Source organism: Platalea leucorodia (genome assembly GCF_965183815.1).
Source record: "Platalea leucorodia genome assembly, chromosome: 4".
NCBI lineage: Eukaryota > Metazoa > Chordata > Aves > Pelecaniformes > Threskiornithidae > Platalea > Platalea leucorodia.
In genome coordinates this window covers 15,633,582-15,653,446 of record NC_138826.1, presented here as the reverse complement: position 1 = coordinate 15,653,446, position 19,865 = coordinate 15,633,582, and the positions used below count along the sequence as shown (strand labels likewise).

At 41.4% G+C, this 19,865-nt stretch overlaps 1 protein-coding gene across 2 annotated transcripts in view; it reads right to left on the bottom strand.

The window, feature by feature from the left end:
• Positions 1-17,699, bottom strand: part of SLF2 (SMC5-SMC6 complex localization factor 2) — a gene marked incomplete at its 5' end in the record, with an annotated part of 30,898 nt that extends 13,199 nt beyond the window's left edge. For both annotated transcript variants that reach the window (XM_082310141.1, XM_082310142.1), the window contains 10 exons: positions 693-768; positions 2,251-2,353; positions 4,178-4,345; positions 4,651-4,767; positions 5,727-5,809; positions 8,454-9,613; positions 10,907-10,964; positions 11,985-12,679; positions 13,145-13,188; positions 17,590-17,699. In XM_082310141.1, the coding sequence (XP_082166267.1) occupies positions 693-768; positions 2,251-2,353; positions 4,178-4,345; positions 4,651-4,767; positions 5,727-5,809; positions 8,454-9,613; positions 10,907-10,964; positions 11,985-12,679; positions 13,145-13,188; positions 17,590-17,699 (2,614 nt within the window). The remainder of the gene's footprint in view (positions 1-692; positions 769-2,250; positions 2,354-4,177; positions 4,346-4,650; positions 4,768-5,726; positions 5,810-8,453; positions 9,614-10,906; positions 10,965-11,984; positions 12,680-13,144; positions 13,189-17,589) is intronic.
• Between the last annotated feature and the right edge of the window lie 2,166 nt (positions 17,700-19,865).

The following is a 19,865-nucleotide window of genomic DNA, read 5'->3' as shown; positions in this document are numbered from 1 at the left end:
AGCAAGTACTTCAAGAGAACTACATTACTTTAATGATGTTAACTGGCAGACTTAAATGAATTAATGACTTTTGATGGATCTGAATAAAGTGAAGACATGGAGAACATACAAAGGAACTTGCACTGGAGAAGTACTCGAGAGTACAGATGAAGGAAGGCAAAACACACAAGACACGAGCAGCAGTGTGGGCTGAAGCAGATCCTTGAAAGTGTTTTTGTGCAGGCGTATGATTCTTTTCACTTTTGCCATTTACCTGGAAAGTAAACTATGCAGTGCTACATACTGGGTATGACTACGTGAAAAACATCTTGTAGTCCTTAAGCTATGAAATGAATGTCTGCATCTTCCAAAGTAAAAGATGGAAAGGAGAGTAAACTTTTGAGCAGACCGGTCTCCTCTTCAGGTCAATTCTATTTGTGAAATAACAGAAGCGAGTTTAAAAGGCTCTGTACCGGACGCACTGCTTTGCAAATACATGCCAGGACCACATCCTGTGGCACAGCCTGCACACACTCAGTGAAAACCAACTCCTAGCATTTGTGCATTACATAAGTAATAGAAGAGCCTAAATTCATGCCAGAATCACAGAACAGAGACAGTGCCTTTTACTTCCTCCCCAATACCTTTCTATACTTAACAGAAGGGAAATGCCTGCAATCAGGTGGTCAGTTTCCCATCCTTCAAATACTCACCATTTTTTAGTGTTATCTCCATCAATCTGTCTAAAATCTGGGTGGAAACACAATAGTCAGGATGAACAGACATCATCTGTGGAGAGAAAAGAAGCTACATGTCAAACACCAAGTTGCATGACGGCATCAGTTTTCTTTTAATTAAAAAAAAATAAACGAACTCTTTGGTAAAATAAAGAAAGAAACAGTAACAGGAAAAAAAGAGCTCCAAAGCCTCTAAGGCAAGATACACCAAGGAGAACAAAATACTGTGAATATTTATTATTTCAAGCAGTGCACAGATGCTATGAATAGTTTAAAATGAATTATTTGCAATATCAGAATGCTGTAACCCCACACTGAATCTGTTGGTCCATAAGAAGGTACTGAGGGTTAAGAGAATGGAAAGTATCATGTATCCCTTTGGAACCCATTTGCATCTGTGAGCAAGCTGAGCTCCTTGATCAGGAGCAGGGGCAACAGAGTTCACTACAACGTTTTCCAGTCATGGGCAAGTTGAACATATGCAATACTAAACCAAAACAATGAATTCTTAGTTTTTCATAGAACTCTCAACTACAAAAACACAACTACAAAGTACAGTTCAGGCTTCCTGGAGCACTTCTCTAGCCCAGCAAAAAACTCTTCTTTTTCTTCCCCAAGTGCTGGGCAGTTTCCTGCTCCGTAAGTGAGCTGAATTGGCTCACACTTCCTCCTTATTAGAGGAACACCAGGGCTCACAGAAGGGGTGGAAGGCAATTTTTTACTGGCTGGAGGGAAGGACACAGAGGTGCAAAATGTTTCCCTTTAGGCAAAAGCAGAAAGCCAGTCAACAGACCCAGGCTGCAATTTGACAGGTGGTCATCCAGCTTTCTTTTTTGTTTCAGGCACAGTTAGAATGTAGTAAACAAAAAAGAATGGAGATTGGAAAGGGGCATTTTTGTGAGTAACAGAACAATGTAAATTCCTGGGGATTTAGACATGGACACAGCTATCTAGAAAGCAGGCAGCCACCACACTTCCTTTTAGAATGGCTCGACTTTTTCCTGAGCCATAGTGCACGTTGACCTTTTCCAAATGAAAATTATCGATAATGCAGGCATCTCTGATGATTTACAAGGTGATATATGCAGAAATGGTACTTTTGCAAACTGGAGCATGTTGGGGGGGGGGGGTGTTTGTTGTTGTTTTTCATGGGTGGAAGGAAATAAGATTAACATTTGCTTGTGATTTGGCCCACACTATTATATCGTGAAATCTCTCCTCACCTAGCATGTACTGTGCCCTTTTCAAATGCAGTAACACATATGAAGATGCACAGGCATGTGCAGCTTTGCAGTCACTCAGAAAGTGTGGAGAAAAGTTATCCCTAGTGTTTTACCCCTAATGACAATCAAAGTATTTCAGATGGGAGAACAAATCAGAACCCAGAAAGAAAGATTTTTTTTTACTTATTTAAAAGTTGTTAACCTAACGCAACAGATTCACAAACTTGTTCTGATTATTCCTCCTACAACTGGCTTCCAGGAAGAATATTATATCTGGACAGAATATAACTGCATTAATAGTATAGCCTTACCTGGAAAAGCCACTTCAGAATTGGTATGGGACACAAGATACAACTGTAAGCACAACTTAGAAAACCATTAATAGCTAAAGAAAGCTGCTGTGTTACACCAGAACTGTAAGACAAAGATGGGGGTGGGGAAAGAGGAGAAAAATCAATTAGTGGTTGAATCAATACTTTCACAAAAGCCTAAGAACTTCCCCACCCCTCAGATCATCATCAACAGCAAACAAAGATCTGAACATCCAAAACAGATATTATTCTTACGCTCTTACCTATATGAAGTACTACAGTAATTAAACCTTATTTGTTATTTAGAACAACTATCTTTTTCTCCAGAATGCCATACTATAAAATTTGGAAACATTTGAATTATTAGATAATAATAGCTGCAAACAAACATTGATTTACACTATTGTACTATGAACCATTATGCCTGTCTACACAGATGGACTGCTATGCCCAATGAGACCAGTGAATAAGACTGTTTACTGTCCAATGACCATTGCCAACACTTTCGGAAGAAAAGAGAAAAAGCTTTCTTTGAAATTTTTAAAATAATCTTTGAAATTAAGAGTCTGGAGGCAAACTAAAGCAATTAAAATCAGTCTAATCTCAGTGCGCAAATTTATGAGGTGCAAAAAGTAGCTGTTGGAAGAACAGAAAATGTGTCATTTTTATTACTGAATTATTTTAGCTTTAGTCTTCTTTTGAAAGTCAGGTATGTCATACACAGCTGAATTAATGCTATCCAGTTTCCCACACACCCTACCTTTGGTCTGCTCTATTCTCAGTATCTACTAAAACAGGTAGCTCTATTGAGAGATCTGTGTCCTAACTTCTCCATATACCCTCTACTTGTCTGACTGAGCAAGTGGCTAGGAAGACATCCATGTGCCAACTGGACAGTCAGTACACACCAGCTGTGCCAACTGGGCAGAACGCGTAAGCAATCAAATCGGAATTGCCTTCTGCAAGGGATGATTCTTTTAATTCTCATTCCTCCACTCACTGACTTACAAGATACTTTTGAAGCTTATATCCTTGTCATCTTCAAAACATTATTAATAAGAGGCCTGAAGGCAAAGGAGTATTTCACAAACATCACCTCAAGAGACGAGGAGAGGCCATCCTCCTCCTCTTCACACCCACAAGAGCAGATACACGTGTACACAAAATCCTTTAAGATTAAATCAATTCTCTCAGTTTCACTGATGCAAGTTTGGAATAAAATACGAACTGAAATAACCAGAGTTTTTCAGGATTTCCACTTGCGGTATTAGGCAAGAATCTGTCCAGCTATTTGTAGCCTGACAGCCTCAGAAATATAGAATACAAGGGATTTGTATGAGTTACAGAACAGTTGTGTATATACACAGAGACACACTGCTAGCTCAGTGACTGAATCTAACAGATGTCAGAAATCGTGACTTTCTGCAATCCTCATTAAGTGGAGCCCTAAGTCCCAGGCCCATTTAGGACAAAAGCACGTAAAAGTCTTTCTGCAGACATAATGCAACATTAGTAGGTCACAAATGAGTTCACCACAAAGGTCCTCTTTCTGTCTTGGGATAGTTAAGCTTTTGTTCATTGTAACGTTTCACTTCTGCATTTATCTTCCACAAACTAGTCAGATTATCAACAATAGCCCAACACAGGAGAAATACAGAAGAGGCCACAACACCTATTTTTTTTTTCTTATGTCTCATATTAATTTTTTTTTTTCCCAAGAATTCCAGTACAGGAAAAGGAAGCTTCAAGTAACAATTCACTGTTCTGTAAAGCCAACCTGGAAAGGAAAATTCCAGGGAAAGGGAAGTCAGTCTTGCCTACTTATTAAGACAGAGCTCATTCGCATGCAAAGATTTTATCTTAAAAACTGCTAACACTGAGGAAAATCATACAAGTACACACAACAGAATGAAAAGGATATTCTTACCTAAGAAGGAGCTTTTCTATAGGATTTTGAGGGATGAAATGAAAATTCCTCAAGTCAAGGTTATGTTGATTGAAGATTTTCCCAGAGGTTGATAAATCAAATATATCTTCTCCAGGGTGGTAGTCAGGTATGGCATGAGCTATTACTGAAAATCTCTTTATAAATGCCCTGTAAAATTCAAAATAGCTTTTATGAATTTACACACCAAGAGGCTATTTTCTGGCTGAGAGAGTTATTTTCAGATGAACACATCAGCCTTATGTATCCGCCTTATGTATCAGCCGTATGTATCAGCTTATGAAAGCTGAATTGTTAAAATACAGTGGTGTTCAAGAAAACGCGCCCAACCCCGAAAGACAACAAAAATGGTTCACATTAAACATATTAACAACAACTGATGTAAAGAGAGACATTAGAAAAAAAGGCTAGAAAAGTGAAGAACTAGATTTAATTGGTTTTGGACTTGGAAGGACCTATGCTCTTCTGAGAGATCTTCATCTCCACTGGCATCCTCCTCATCTTCTCCATCTGAAGAATCAGTTTCCCTTCCTTGTATGTCTTCCTGTAACCGCTTTTCTAGTTCATCTACCCTGAAATAACAGTAGCAGCAGAACATATCATCACCATTTAATATTTACAACAGAAGATAACAAAATTTAAGCTCTGAATGTGAACCCAGGGATCAACAGCCAATTACACATGGCAAAAGCACGTGAGACATTGCATCTGTGCAAAAAACAAGCATCTTGCTATTCCAAGATACAAAGTGGATGTTTCCCAAAGCCTAATGAATTCCCAACAGCACCATCAATCACTAGTTTGTCAGAGACAAATACACTCAACCAACTTCTGAGAGAATTTTTTGTAACTGCACAAAACTTTCAATCTTCTGGATATTTTTTTATTTTCTTTTTAAACGTCATACTAGTATTTTATTTGTTAAATAGTTTTAGGTATAGGAGTATTCAGTGCTCCATAGTCAGTCAGCACATAGTTACTAGGGTCAGATTCTTTAAAAAAACCAGTTAATCACACATAGATACCCATCACCACCACTTGCCATTAGTACATACACCACATTACACTTTCTACCCAAAAAGATCTCTTGCAAGAACACTCGTTAGTTCTGTTCACCGAACTGCATAACTACTCAGATACTGATAGTCTACACAACTTTGAAAACCAAAGCTGAGCTACAAATGTGTTTGAAGAAACTAGTACAGTCAGTCTACATAAATACTTCTATTTCATGCCCGACCAGCAGCTGGTAGCTGGCTCAGTAACCTACAACAAAGGCATCAGTAAATCTAGTCCAGCTTTTGAGGCGTAGACAGATGTATCACAAATCACTCATTATTGCTTGGAAGGAGGCTGTCATTCAGCTTTTACAGTTAAGTCACACTTGTAGGTCCTGTCAGAGGTAGGTGGCACCAGCAGGCAGAGCTTAGCTTGCTGCTACCCAAAATCCCATCAGTTTCGGGGAGACAAGGTAAATCTAAGCTTCTACAACTCCAGCCCAAATTTTTCAAGGCAGCTTTAAGAAACAAACCTTTTAGATTCTTCTTTCTCTTTCAAGAGATGTTCTAAGCTGTTCACATATGACACCTGGCTAACAACAGGAGGCTTAGAAAGCTGTAAATGAAACAGTAAGAAATTAAAAAAAAAAAAAATACCACAAGCTATCAATTCATTCAGTTAGATAATAAACATCATCAAAACAGAAACCTCTTCCAATTTTAATGATATTTTACCTGAAGATAAAAACTCAAAGGAGACCCTGAAAAACAAGACAATTAACAGTTTAGGTTTCTCAGTCCCCTGACAATTTTATATAATGGTCAAATCTCTCTCAGTGATTAATTTAGAAATAACTGTGCTTCACAATGGATCTGAACAGCAAAGCAAGTCTCTGTCTCTCCCTGGGGCTGACCTCCAGCTAACCTTCACAAAGAGCATTAGCATCAGAAGCCTTTTACCTCACAGCTTTATTATTGTCATCCACTGAGACCCTGGGGGAATCCCCATTCTCTTTCATGAGACAAGAAAGTCCAAAAATGATTCAGTACCTCTTTGTTACTTTCAGGAGTCCCTAGGGGACAAAGCACCAGTGTTTGCTAAATCACTTCCACAATCATCAGGCAAAACAAAGCTTCCAATCAAAATCCTAATACAAACCCAAATTAAGGAGCTAATAAATAGAATTAAAAACCAAAACAATGCATAAAGAAAGTCTTAACCCCTAGCAAAATTAGTTTGTTTTTCAGCAGCCAGTGTTTTATTCAGCTAGTAGCAGACAACACAGATTTGAAATCTTTTATGGCCACGATTCAGTTCTTTGGACAAGCAGTGCCCTCCTGACGCTGCCTTCTTAAACAGCAAGCCTCTTACAAGTGACAAAGCTTCTTCCTATAAGCTCCTGCATTTTAGGAGAACACAATTCACTAAGAGCATACCCTCTCTTTGCGGATTTTCTATTACCCGAAGGTAAAAGAAGTTAGTTTAAGAAGTTAGTGTCCACCTGCTAATAAAAAAGCCAGTTAATACAGCATTAATTTTTGGTATTCAGAGAGATCTTTCAAATGTAACAAGCAGCATGTCTTTGTGAGGGAAATCTCATGGGAAAGCCAATGACCTCTTACCTTATTTTATATCTGGTTAATATGCTTAAAACAACTTTTGAACTGAGGAATCAAGACTTCGTTCCAACATGCACATATGCTCCTTCTTACAAGACAAAAGAATGCTAGTATATGCAAAAACCATGGTCATGGAAATTTTGGGACAGTTCTTGACTGTTTTGTCTTACTTGGCCACTAATTATGCAGAAACAGGATAGGCCAAATGTTGCAGTCACATTCATGTTCCACAAACATTTGATCTAGGCTGCATCTGTTTATCAGTCTTAACCATTAATTACATAGACAGATTGGTTAAAGATGGTGGAATACGTATGTAACCACAAAAGTCTGATCTATATTGTGCTTGCATAATTAATGGATAAAGAGCGGTAAAATAATTATGGCTGTTCCGTATCTGCCTACAGAGATACTCTTTAAGAGAAACTCAGTTATCAAATAAACCATTTCAGAGATTTAAAAACAGGAGGAGACAAGTACAAGAGTATTAACACAGGTATTCGGCTAACAGCAGGTTTGTTTTCTACTGCAGGAAACAGTGGTGGGCTGACCCCAGCCAGCAGCTAAGCACCACACAGCTTGTTCAGTTCCCCTCCCAGTGGTGCCAGGGAGCGAACAAGAAGAGCAAAAGCAAGAAAAGTCATGGGTCGAGATGAAGACAGTTTAATAAGTGAAGGAAGGGGGAGTGAGGGGGAAAAGAAAAAGTGATGCAAAGGCAATCACTCAGCACCTCCCACAAGCAGAAGGATGCCCAGCTAGACTCCGAGGAATGGCTACGTGCCAGACCAGCTCCCTCTGCTTGGTCTTTATTGCTAAGCACAACACTATGTGGCAGCGAATATATCCCTTTGGTCACCTGGGATCAGCCGTCCAGGCCACACTAAGTCCTACTGCAGGATCTTCCTAATTAAACCATTATTTTACAATAAACTTCAAAAATCACAACTTATTTGACAAGCTGTTATTGAACAAATAGGTTAACAAAAAAAACCCCACAGATCAGTTTAAAAACACAGATCAATTCACCATAATATATCTTGTAAACTGGGATTCAAACACTTCTTCTACCATCCCTTGTGAGAAGTCATTCAGCTTTTTGAAATCCTTTCTAAAATACTTCCAATTTCCATGAAATTCAGCCTCAAAGAAAACATCACACTTGCAGATCAAGAACTTGTACACAGATTTCTGACAATCATAGACTGTGACAAGGATATATAACTCAAGTCTAACACACAGATCTCAACAAATAGATCAATTGCCTCTAGCTAACTTCAACTCATAAAAATCTTACCTGACCAGGAAAATGAAAACATTAGATCCCACACATCTTCTAAATGTAACCTCCTGCCTTTTTCTTTAGGGCAAAAAAGCAAAAACAGAACTCCTAAAAGCCACCAGAAGGCATACAGCTAATGCAATCCATCTTTCAGCCATTCCAAGAGCAAGCATAGTAACAAGCACACTTTCTCTGACTACATTGCACTGTACAGCACAGGACCCTTAAGTAAGCTGAGCAACCAGTTTTGCACGCAAATAACTCTGAGTTTTCATGAATTATGAATAAAGGAAAAAAATCACACCAAAAATACAATATAACAAAGATGATGCAACGCTTTTTTTGGTTTTTAGCCACTTACGTGAAGCTTCAGTAATGGAGTCACAGTGTCCTGAGAAAAACTGTCAAGACAAGATTCTTCCAGGGTTCCTGCCTCTGGCTTGGGACTTGAAGACAGAATTTCTTGCAGTGGCATGAATACATCATCATCATCATCATCATCATCTAGATTGCATTCTAAACTCTCATCTTCACTATCAAAGATGCTTTTTGCTTTTCCATTCAACTTGGACTTGTCTGTACAGGTGCTTTCAACTTTTAACTCGCCTGAGAGTTGTGAAGACATATGGCCGCTGTCCATGCACCCTTCTTTAAAAGGCAACAAATGGGGAATGCTTTCACCAGTCTCTTCTGAGAGTGCAGGTTTCCCAGAACCTTCCACTGAACAAGAATCAGAAGCATTTTCTGAAGTCGTGTTTTTTGTCTTTGAAAAACTGTTGCTAGATTGAACATTGTAAGCTTTACCGTGTGCACGTCTTTCTGGTCTTTTCCCATTTTGCTCCTTCTGAGCATCCAATACCTGAGATAAGCCAGCATTCTGGAGATGAGAGTCTGCACCTTTTGTTTGTGTTAAGTGGTGGAAAGAAGGCAACACAGTACTTTTTTCCTGAGAAGAAGGAAGGGACTTTTCCAAGAAAAAGCATGAGTTAGCCACCTGCAATTGGTTCTCTTTGGTATCCACAACAGAAACATGGTTATTTTTACCAGGACTGTGCCCAGAATATGAAGATGACAAACCTACAGAGGAGCAATCATTTTCCTCATTTTCATCACTTGAGTTGAGGTATTCCTCTGGAAGAGCAGAATCATGTCTAGGTAGAGCAGCAGCCTCCATTAGTTGCACAACATCACCACAAGTAGACTTTAAAAGGATATTTTTTACAAAGTCAGACCTCTTATTTTTGCATTTTGCAGATGACCTACTAAAAGCAGGGTCATTCAAACTTGATAATTCAGATTGATTTGAGCTGTCTGCATCCACACTCACAGCAGTGTGTTTTCTTTTCCCAGGGAAGTCTATTTGTTTGGATTGCCCAGAAGACATCTTAAGTCTAAGGCAGTGTGAAGGAACAGACTGGCTCTTCTGCATACCAGCAGCCATCTCAGATGATGTCCTCAGTGCATTTGGAGAAGATGCCTCATGTTTTGAAACCTGCTTTGGCTTTGGTTGAGATAGGTCATCTATGAAGCATTCAAGAAAAAAAGTAAACCACTGTTCTCACGTTTAAAAAAAATAATACTAACAACAAAAATTCAAAACTGTAACAGCTTACCCTTTAAAAAAATAACTTCTGTTTTTAAGTCAACTATGACTGAAATTTTCATCAGAAACTACAATAGTTCCATTCTACTTGAACACAGTGGACCACAATTAAGATTTAGCTGATACGGCACTGCTATGTTATTATTGTAACTAACTTGGAAATTAAATTAAATCCTTTTATTTTAAAGCAGCTCAGTAGCCACCGCAGAACACTTTTTCTATACACTAGAATCAATCAGTCTTTGGAAACGGACGATAGCCCAGCCAAGGTATGGGACTGGAAGAATGTTTCTGTAATTACATATAATGGTTATAAATAATGAACATTATGAAAAGTATTTTGGAAATACTGCAATAATTTTAACAGTGCTCATAAAAAGCATTCAGAATATCAAGAAACCTGTTTCCAGCCTATGGCTCTACGGCACCAGAGCCCACCTTCCTCACCACGCTTTTCTGCTTCCTGCCTTAAGCTGGCACCGACACCTGGACACTTCACAGCAAGCTACTGCATGGAGCTGATGTGGCTGAGAACTTCCCAACTCAATTTTCAGCCAGATCAGCTCCTCGCACTGCTGGCCAAGTCCCAGTGCTGGCACAGGTAGAAAGTGAAGCATAGCAGCAGAGGGTCTGACAGGTTTACACAGCCATGGACCCACAACATGGGAATACTGAATACTCTCCTTGTTTAGCCCTCCTCTTTTTTTTTTTTAATCATCCCACTGACCTAGCTCAAGCTTCTATTCACGTGAGCTTTTTATAATCAGTGCTACCTACTGTAGAACAAAATTATGTGGTTAAAAGGGACAAAAAGCAACAAGAATACCAGCTAAACTTTAGTGTTCTGTTCAACAAAGATGTTCTTTTTGGATTAAGCTGAAAGGCAAAATTTGTTAACTACCACAGTAAATGTGGATTTTCCAAAATGCAAGAGAAACCATAAAAATAATCGGGGATTAAGGGTTTAAGGCAAAGAAATATCATGACTTAAGTTACAAACAACCTCTTTTTCACTAAACTCCCAAATTATTTTTAAAGCTCTTCAAGCTTGCCATATATTAGAAATAACCTCGACTATGCAGCAGTAATTTTTTTTTTTGAGAGAGAAAACAGAAAAACATAACTTCTAGGAAAAAAAAGCCATTAAAGAGAGACACTAAGTGATGAACCTGATTGTTTAATTAATTCCATATTATCAGCACTGCTTCTACCTGAGGCAGTCTCCCTTGAACCAGAATGTGGTATTTTTCTTAAAGGACATCCATTTCCCTGAAAATAAAGACGGAGAAAACAAAAAAGTTAATTGCATAGTTTTCAAAAACAGGATGTTGACATCTTGAGCCAAACACTGAATCCAGCACAGACTTAGTTCCACACATCCCCAGAAATATGGCAATATACTTCATTTCAAGACAAACGTAAAACACAGCTGCAAAGATCTCAACAAAAGGACTCTCCACAACCCAAATTTTATATCTTTTCTTCAGATTGGCCTCTGGTTCTAATCTCTCCGCTTTTAGGGCCATTAGCCACTTGCATCCCTGGGCTATATGGCAACATAGCCCAGCTGGCTTTCCTCAAACAAGTCATTAGAAACTTAAATAACAAAATGACAGAAAGCACAGACAAGCAAATACAGAGGGAGGGGTGCCAAGGCGAAAAGGAAACACAAGCTAAACAATCTTTTTTGTTCCATTCATAGCACATTATGGAGGGACACATAATGATCTTCCTTGCAAGTAACCTTTTAAAGGGTTTTCTTGGTTGGTAAAAGAGTGAACATAATGCAACCTGTAATGAAATACTACATACTTAACAGGACCATCTATCTAAATACTGTGGCTTAAGCGCATAAATCTGAACTGCTATTAACTGCAACTTCAAACTAGCACAAATTTGCCGGGCTGTTCCCTACCCTACATTGTAAGAAAATACAAGGTTATAAGACATTTAAGATAATAAAGACATTTTCTCTACAAAATACAATTTAAAGTTACAACGTCCATTCCATTTTCATGCTTGCATCTAACCCAGAACATCTCCTCTGCATTTGAACAAGGATTTCTCATTTATTGTAAAATAGTTAAGAATCAGCTTACCCAAGCATGACCTAAGATTTACAAAGGAATAGCAAAAGAGCATAACCTTTTGTTACATCTGAAAAAGGCAGCACCAAGAATCTCATCCTACATTGAAAAAGAAAAAAAAAAAAACAAACAAAACACCAACAAAAAACCACATGCACAATGGGTCACTGATTTCCACCTTTAGCGACCCTTTTAAACACACCTGATGTGATAGACTTGTTCCTGAGAACGGCTTTACAGGATGTGGCTTAGATTGTTTCATTTTATGCTTCTTCCGCTTCCTTTCTCTGCGGAGAGCTTCCAGTGACAACCTAAATTCAGAGTCAGTTGGAGTGCAGGACAATTTCATGGGAAGCCCTGGGTTTTGGCACAGAGATGCGTTGTTCGCAGTGCCGTTATTTCTAGCAGAGGCTTTTCGAGAATCAGCTTCTGATGATGAAACCCATTTGTCCGAGTCTGAACTAGTGTCTTCCAGATCCATACAGTCAGTTTTCTGTTCCCAACTATTTCCACAAGACAACGGTGCTCTTGTTACACCCAGAGACTTCTCATTTCTTCCCTGTTCTGACTTGGCCAAGAAACAGCTGCGAGACCCTGCAGTAATAAGGAGTTTTTGAATCACAACTTTTGGGTACAATGAATCCAGTGCCTTGCATGCTCTGCCATTCTCTAAAATGTTTACACTGTCCTTTTTCTTCTTAATTCCTCTCCGAAAGGCATCTACCACAGGACTTGTGTTTGGTGTTTGGTCTGGCATCTTTTTTCTTCTGACCTTCTTTGGAGAAGATATTTTCTTTTCAAAACGTTCAGCGCATAAAACTGACAGTCCGATTCCTGCATCTTTTACATTTCCTCTGTCTGGTGAACACAACACAGTTCTGTCTTTATGGCCAAGGTCTAAGAGAGAAAAGAAAAGACAAATTATTCACAATCACAATATTGGGGGGGAAAAAAAAAATCTTATTGGACTATATTACTTGATATTTTACCTCTCACATGCAATCCAAAATGAATTTACTTAATCATTCAGTTTTGCTAGTGCCATGCGCTTTATTTCATATAAAAGAACTGCATGATCTATGTTACAGCTTCAGTTGTTATAAACAACCTAGCTTAAGCATAAGACAATAACTTGAAATAATAATTACATCACTATTTAAAGAAATTAATTTTAATTTAAAAATAACATTTTCAGTTATATTATTAGAAAAAAATTTTAAAAGTGCTCAGTTTGACATACTTGGTAAGCTATACTCCTTATATTGCTGCTCCAATTTGGAATGAGATTGGACTATACTTCTGCACCCTTATATAATTAAAACTCATATAAATATATTCCATTTAAAAAAAACATATATTTACCTTGGTTTAAAACTGGTTTGAAGAACTCTGTAATGGCGTGGTTTCTGAAGAGAAAACATAACTTTATCTTTTTAAAAGAACAATACCTAAATACCCATACAGTGAATATTGATAAAACTAAAAGGCTGTAATTTATTTCTACAGATTGGTTTTTTTTTTTTTTAATGTGAGCAGTTCTTATTTCTGATAGCTCTTTCTGATAGATCAGAGAAAGCATCATCCTCCTCATTGCCTTCTAGCCTTCACTCTGCTTGGCTAATGAAGCCAACCTACCAGTTTCCTCGCTCAGACTTTCCTTTATCATCCCAGTAAGTCTTAACCACCCTTCCAGCTTAAACCAAGCTTCCTTAAATGGGACTGACCTCACCTGTATCCCATATTCCAGATGAGACCTCACCAGTACCTTATGTGATGGTGTTGACAGCCTCCCCATCTCCACTGTCAACACTTTGAGCTGATAATTCCTACTATAATTTTTTTTTTTTAAGGTGTTATAGTGGTAAGCAGCTGGCCTTATCAATACCATCAGTGACCAAACCCTCTTCAATGCATTATTAGTTGCAACCAAGTCTAACCACAAAGTTCTAGCTGCAAGTTGTAAAGTTCAACTAATCCTGTAACTTTCTCCCTGTTGTCCAAAAGCCTTTGTACACCACTGTGTGTTGCTTTTTCACACATCTGGTGCCAGGCTGGGATGCAAACTCCTATCCACGCTATTACCAGACTTCTCAGCAGGAACTTGTACCAGCACTGCCCCTTAACAAAATACACGTGTCAGTGGCATCCCTCCCAGCACACATTACGGGCATCTTCTGGCTTCTAACAGGAACAGCAGTCTACAACCACCTTATTTTTACACGTACACAACAAGATTATTAATAGCTTTAAATCAGAGGTATTTTCCCTGGCAAGAGTAAGTAGGATGTGAGAACACCAAGGCATTTCTTCGTGAGAGAATGTCACTTCTAAAAATGGGCAGATTGAGTAAAGTACAATTTGAACATTAAAATACATCAAGAACTATGAACTTGCTATCTTCATCTTCTCCCACGTAGCAAGGAAGTTTACTAACGACTTCAAGGTTATACTTCTGCCTGTTTTGGAAGTTTCTCTTTAAGTTCCAGCAAGATATTGCTGTGAGAAAGCAAGAATAATACAGATTTGTTTAAGAGCTTCTTTAACCTTTTATAATCTTTCTGTGCCTTCCAAAACAAAGCTATATCTTTAATGTTTGTGTAACAGTGATTACAAAGGCAAAACTTATTTATTCCAGATTCTAAGCTAATGTATTCAAGCATCCATACACGACTGTGCTTTCACAGACTTAATAACCATTTTTGAAGTTGAGGCCAGAAGAACCCACTGCCCACTTGTTCAGATTAAACTTGGATTTAATTTTTAATCTTTCCGTGAGCCTGTTACTTTCACTTTTGCATTTTCTACATGGCTTCCGCATTTTTAGCACCTATGCAAACACAAAAAGCTGTTTATAATGCACTGATACTTCTTTAATCAGGCTATTGGCAAGCAGTGATGTTTGAGTATACCGTAACTCAACAAAAAGCCACCTGTAATCAGAAAATGTGAGTACATAAAACTGTCTTTTTGGCTTACCAAAGAGAGCAGAAAAACTACTTGTCAAAGACTACTTGCCTCCAACCTGTCCCAGCTTAATTTGATGTAGGCCAAAATACGCCCATTCTTCCCACGTGCTGAAGCAACAGCATCCCCAAATTTCAGTTCAATGCAAGAATCAAAAGGCTAAATTTGCAGGTTTATTCACTGTTATTGCTGTCACTGACTGATTTTTCTTTCTGCCCTAGACCACCTACCACTCTGACACCCTGACCTCCCCCTCTCACGGCAAGCCTCTCTCCTCCTCGCATTCCTCAGGACACTCCCAATGCTTGCTTGTGATGGCTCCCACAGCTGCAAAATCACCCCCTGCCCACAGCTTCCTGCACCGCCTATCTTTCCAAAACCCTCCTATTTTCCTAACTAAGCAATGGTACTTCTTCCTTCCAGGTTAAAGCCCCATCTGCGATACCAACCACTGTCAGCAATCCAAATCTCATCTTCAGTTACCTCTCAGATTCCTCTCCGCACTTGAGCCTTGAAGACAAACCAAAACCAAAACCAAAGCCTTCTGCTATCTTCTTCCTTCCGCAACTGCTGATCTCGAGCGACTGCTTATCTCCCTCCCGCGTTCGCTCTCTCATTGTGTCTTTTTGCTGTCTTTTATTCTAAATGCAAGAGCTTTGTAACAAAATTCACGTTTGTTCCATAATTATACAAAGCCTTGTACAACGTAACTGAGAGAATGGAGGCACTGCTGCTAAAAAAAAGGGCGTGAAGTTTAAACTTGCATGGAGAGTGATTTGTCTCAGACTACTTGTTTTACAACAGTCATCCACTGACATTTTCTACTTTGCATTCTACTGCTTTTCGGAAGAACAAGGGATAGGAACTGTCCAACTAAAATAGAATAATAATTTCCCGAGTGCTGTATTGTGCCTCAGACAAGGAAGTGTACTAGAAACTTCAAACAAAACCAAGGGTGGAAAAAAAAAAAAAAAGGCAAGCACGTGACACAGTACAAGGAGCAACATGAGAAAGTACTGGGCTTTCCAACCTGCTTTTCATAGCTATGAAAGTACAAAAAGAACATGTGATTTTCTATGTGAACAGGACTATAACTGTTCACAAACTATTCATAGGAGTACTTCCACTATTATTAAAATAAAGAGGTCAAATAATCAGCCCTAAAAGAATGAAGAACTGATGAAGCAACAATAATTACTGGTTTTCACTCTTTTTTACCTGACATGAAAGTCACAGTTGTTTAATGTATCTTTGTCAACAACTCCATAGCTCTGGTTAACGCTTTTCAGCGAAACATATAAATTCAGGAAAACATATTTATCCCTACTAAAAATTATTCCACCATTTTTTCCTGAAATCTCATCTTAACAGAGACACCAGGGAAACCACTAAAAAACGCAGATAAGAAAAGGCAAAACCCATAAATACATGATCTCGCTTAACAAAGAAAAAAGCCGTGGAGCCAGCAGATGCACCTAACAGACCCTTCAGGTCTTTCAAAATTAAGGGCACAACCTGCATGAAAGAGCAAGGGAGAAAATTGTTTTACTTGTTTAAAAGGACAAACCCCTGAGTATTCTTTTAAAAGTAACTAGTGTTTACAGCCATATCAGTGGTTATCTTTGACTGGATAAAAAACGCACTTTTAAAAATCTGTGCCGGAAACATGAGCAATAGCTCAGAGAAAGCAAAGCCACACAACATAGAAATAAACTATAAAATGTAAATAAATCTTTGACAGAATGGGGCATCTTGAAAAGCACTGTAGAAATAACAACAAAAAAACAAACCCAGAAAAGAAAGTCGCACCTAAAACTTCACAATGGTCTTTTAGATGACCGCAGCAAAACCAAAACACAGAGTGGTTTCACTTTCTTGGGCACAAAACAACACAGTAAAAGAACTGAACTTTTACCTTCTCCCTTCAAATGTCAGGGCTATCAAAAAAGGGGATCAGCAGAAATGAACAAAATAAGGTGCTGCTAATGCCATAAGAAAACTATCACTTGCCTCATACTACAAGAGACAAGACTTATTTAACTCCGCAGCCTCTGAAAAACCTCATCAAGTCTTTGACGGAATTTGGATTTCTAGTTGGCAGACAGGTTCATCATGTCTAAAAGCTGTCACTGACCGCCACTGCCTTCACTAGAGACCTTGTCCTCCAGCACTGTTGGCCGTACAGTTCACAGCTGGAACAGGCTCGAGAGCTGAATCAATGCCAACTGAAGCTCTCCATAGAGCCAAACTGCTGAAGCCTACTGAGCTCTACAGGTAGACTTGCTAACGAACACCAGGACGTAAGGTGGGAGGACGTATGGACACAGGCGGGAGGACTCACGGATTTTGAATGATGTGCTGCAGATGCTAGTCAGTACTTGGCCAGACAACTTCCTCAGTTTGTTTGCATGCCGCCAGGTTGCCTGGCTACCAGACGCCTTTCCCCCTGGCCAACAAACTACCAGCACCACACGAAAACACGGGCCAGCGCATCGGGGCTGGAACGCCCGGCGGTGCGAGCACGGCTGAGGCGGGCACCGGCCGCCCCTGGCGGCTGGCGCACCGCCGTGCTGCCGGACGGCCTCACACCCCGCTCTGCCCAGCCCGGCCGGGGGGGAAAGGCCGCAGCCGGGAACAGCACCCTGAGCCTCCCGCGGAGCGGCCCTGGCCCCCGGCCATGGCGCCAGCCCCTCCGCACGCCGGGAGCCGCCCGCCGGGGGCGCCCCCTGCCGGAGGCGCGCTGCAGGCGGGGAACCGAGGGGCTCCCCGCCGGGCGGGCACGGTGCCTCCCGCCCGCCGCCTCCCGCGCTCCCGGCCACTCCTCAGCCGCTCCCCGCCGGTACCTGAACTCTTGGGCCATCTCTCTGGCCGCGCCCGCCGGCGTAAAATGGCGTCGGGACCTGGTAACGGGCGGGCCCGGTGACGGCACGCCCACGCCGAGCGGCCGGGTCATGGCGCGGGCTGCCCGCCTGGCCCCGTGCCGCGGAGGGGCCCGGGGACACCGGCCGCGCCCGGCACCATAGGAAAGGCCGCCGGCCCGAGCGACCCTCGCACCGGGGGCTGCGGGCGGGCGGCGACGGGGGGTGTATTTTTTTTTTTTTAGGCTCGGTCTCTGATTGGCTGAGCGGCTGAAGGAGTAGCGCCTCCCGTTGGTTATTTGCCGCCAGGGGCGGGACGAGTAGACGGAGCGCGGTTCTGATTGGCCGCGAAGAGAGCGGGAGGTGCGGAGCGTCCTTCGGCGGCCGAAGGAGGAAGGGCGGTTTGGCGCCTTGGTCTCGTGCCGCTCACCCCCCCCCCCCCCCAACTCCCGCTCTCTGATTGGTGCGCGCAGGGCGGGACCCAGCCCCGGCGCGAGCGCGGGGCACCGCCCGTCTCCGTGCCCCCCTCAGGCAGGGGCCGGGGCCGCGGCTGCGGCCCGGGGTGGGTTTGCCGCCCGCAGGCCGGGGACAGCCCGTGGGCCGCAGGCCCTGGGGCTTGGGCTGCACCCGTGGAAAACCCAGACTGCCTATCCGCCTCCCCAGCCGCTTGACAGGGTTCCGGCTGCCGGGAGGCTAAAAAGTTGGGAAGAGAGTAACTGTTCTGAACCCCCCCGCATCTCCACCCAAACAGCACGCAGTGCTGTGCCTTCCCCCTCACAGCCTGCCCTGCAAGCTTCACTCTGTACCTTACCCTACACCCCCCCCCTTAAAATGCATCCTCACTGCGATTGCCCTATGTGCTGCACTACCACATTTCAACTGCTTTAGCCCATGGTCAAAAACCTGGACAAGGTGACCTGACGAACCGGATCTGCAAGCTTAGAGAACCCCAGCACTGCTATCTGTAACCTTCCGTGCAAATTTACCTAATCAGTCTCTATAAAACTTAGCGGTATGAAAATGTCTCCACAGTAGTAGCTCTAACAGTTCAAAGCAGGCACTGCACAGATACAAGCTGATCTCTGCCCTTGGTCTGCAGGAGTAAGAGATAACCCAACACTGCCCTGAAGGGTATCTGGGACAGGTTAGGCTGAAATCTGGTTTGCTGGCTTTTGGTGGCATTTTTGTTTGAGGTTTTGTTTACCACTTTGCCTAAGAGCGGAGATGACCAAGGCCACTCTTTTCCTAGTATTTTTCTTGGATCCAGAAACCTGAGGGGATAATTCACTCAAATGGAAAGGAGTGACCCATCTGATGTCTCTTTCCGCACCCTACCCAAGGTAGGCTGGCCTCGGGCAAGTCTGCAAAGCAGAAGTAACACTAATGCAAAACTGAAAGCAGAAGTCAAAATAGGAAACTGTTTTTTGAGCATCTGAAGTGTCCGAGTCTGCCATGTATGATGCACTCCAACCCACCCCCATCCCTCAGTCTTTCAAAAGCTTTCATCCGTGTAATTTATGATGTCTTCAACCCAGCCTCAAAAGAATAAAACATCGGCTGCCATCACATCACATGCCTTCCTCCTTTTTTGCTTTAACCCATCCTACGCACATTGCCTTCAGCTCTCTGCCCCAGGAACCATCTCTGACCATTACGCTTGTAAGAAACCTACCAGGAGGGGATCCCGCTGTTTCACAGCACGCTTCAAGACCCACCATACACAACAGTACAACCAACCCATGGTTACGCTTGGTGTAACCTTCTTCAGCAACAAATGAAGAACAGCTGGGCTTGCTGTCATATAGATTTGCTTGAACAGACAACAGTGTTTATTTGAATTAGTTTTATAGTGTTACAGCAAAGTCTCATGCCCAGTGTTAGTCAGGAATTCCAGAAATACTTTTATGTCACATTGAAGGAGCAGATGAAATTGAAGTAATGTAAACATTTGCTTTACCTTTCAGTTTAATACTTCAACCCTGCAAAAATGCAATAGACCTAGAGGCATTTTTACAGTTACATGACCTGGAGATGTAAACTGTTACAAAACACAACAAAAGAGTCAGACACAGAATGCATTGGTAAGTTTGCAGGAAATGTGGAGACACCACACAGCTTCTACAGAAAGTCTGATTCGAGCACTGGTGATGGCAAGGTGAATCTGTTTCTCATGAGGAGACAGCAAGGACACAAAAACCAGTAATTAATAACATGGCTTATAATAACCTGCTTACGGCAAGTGCCTGAAATACAGGAACTGC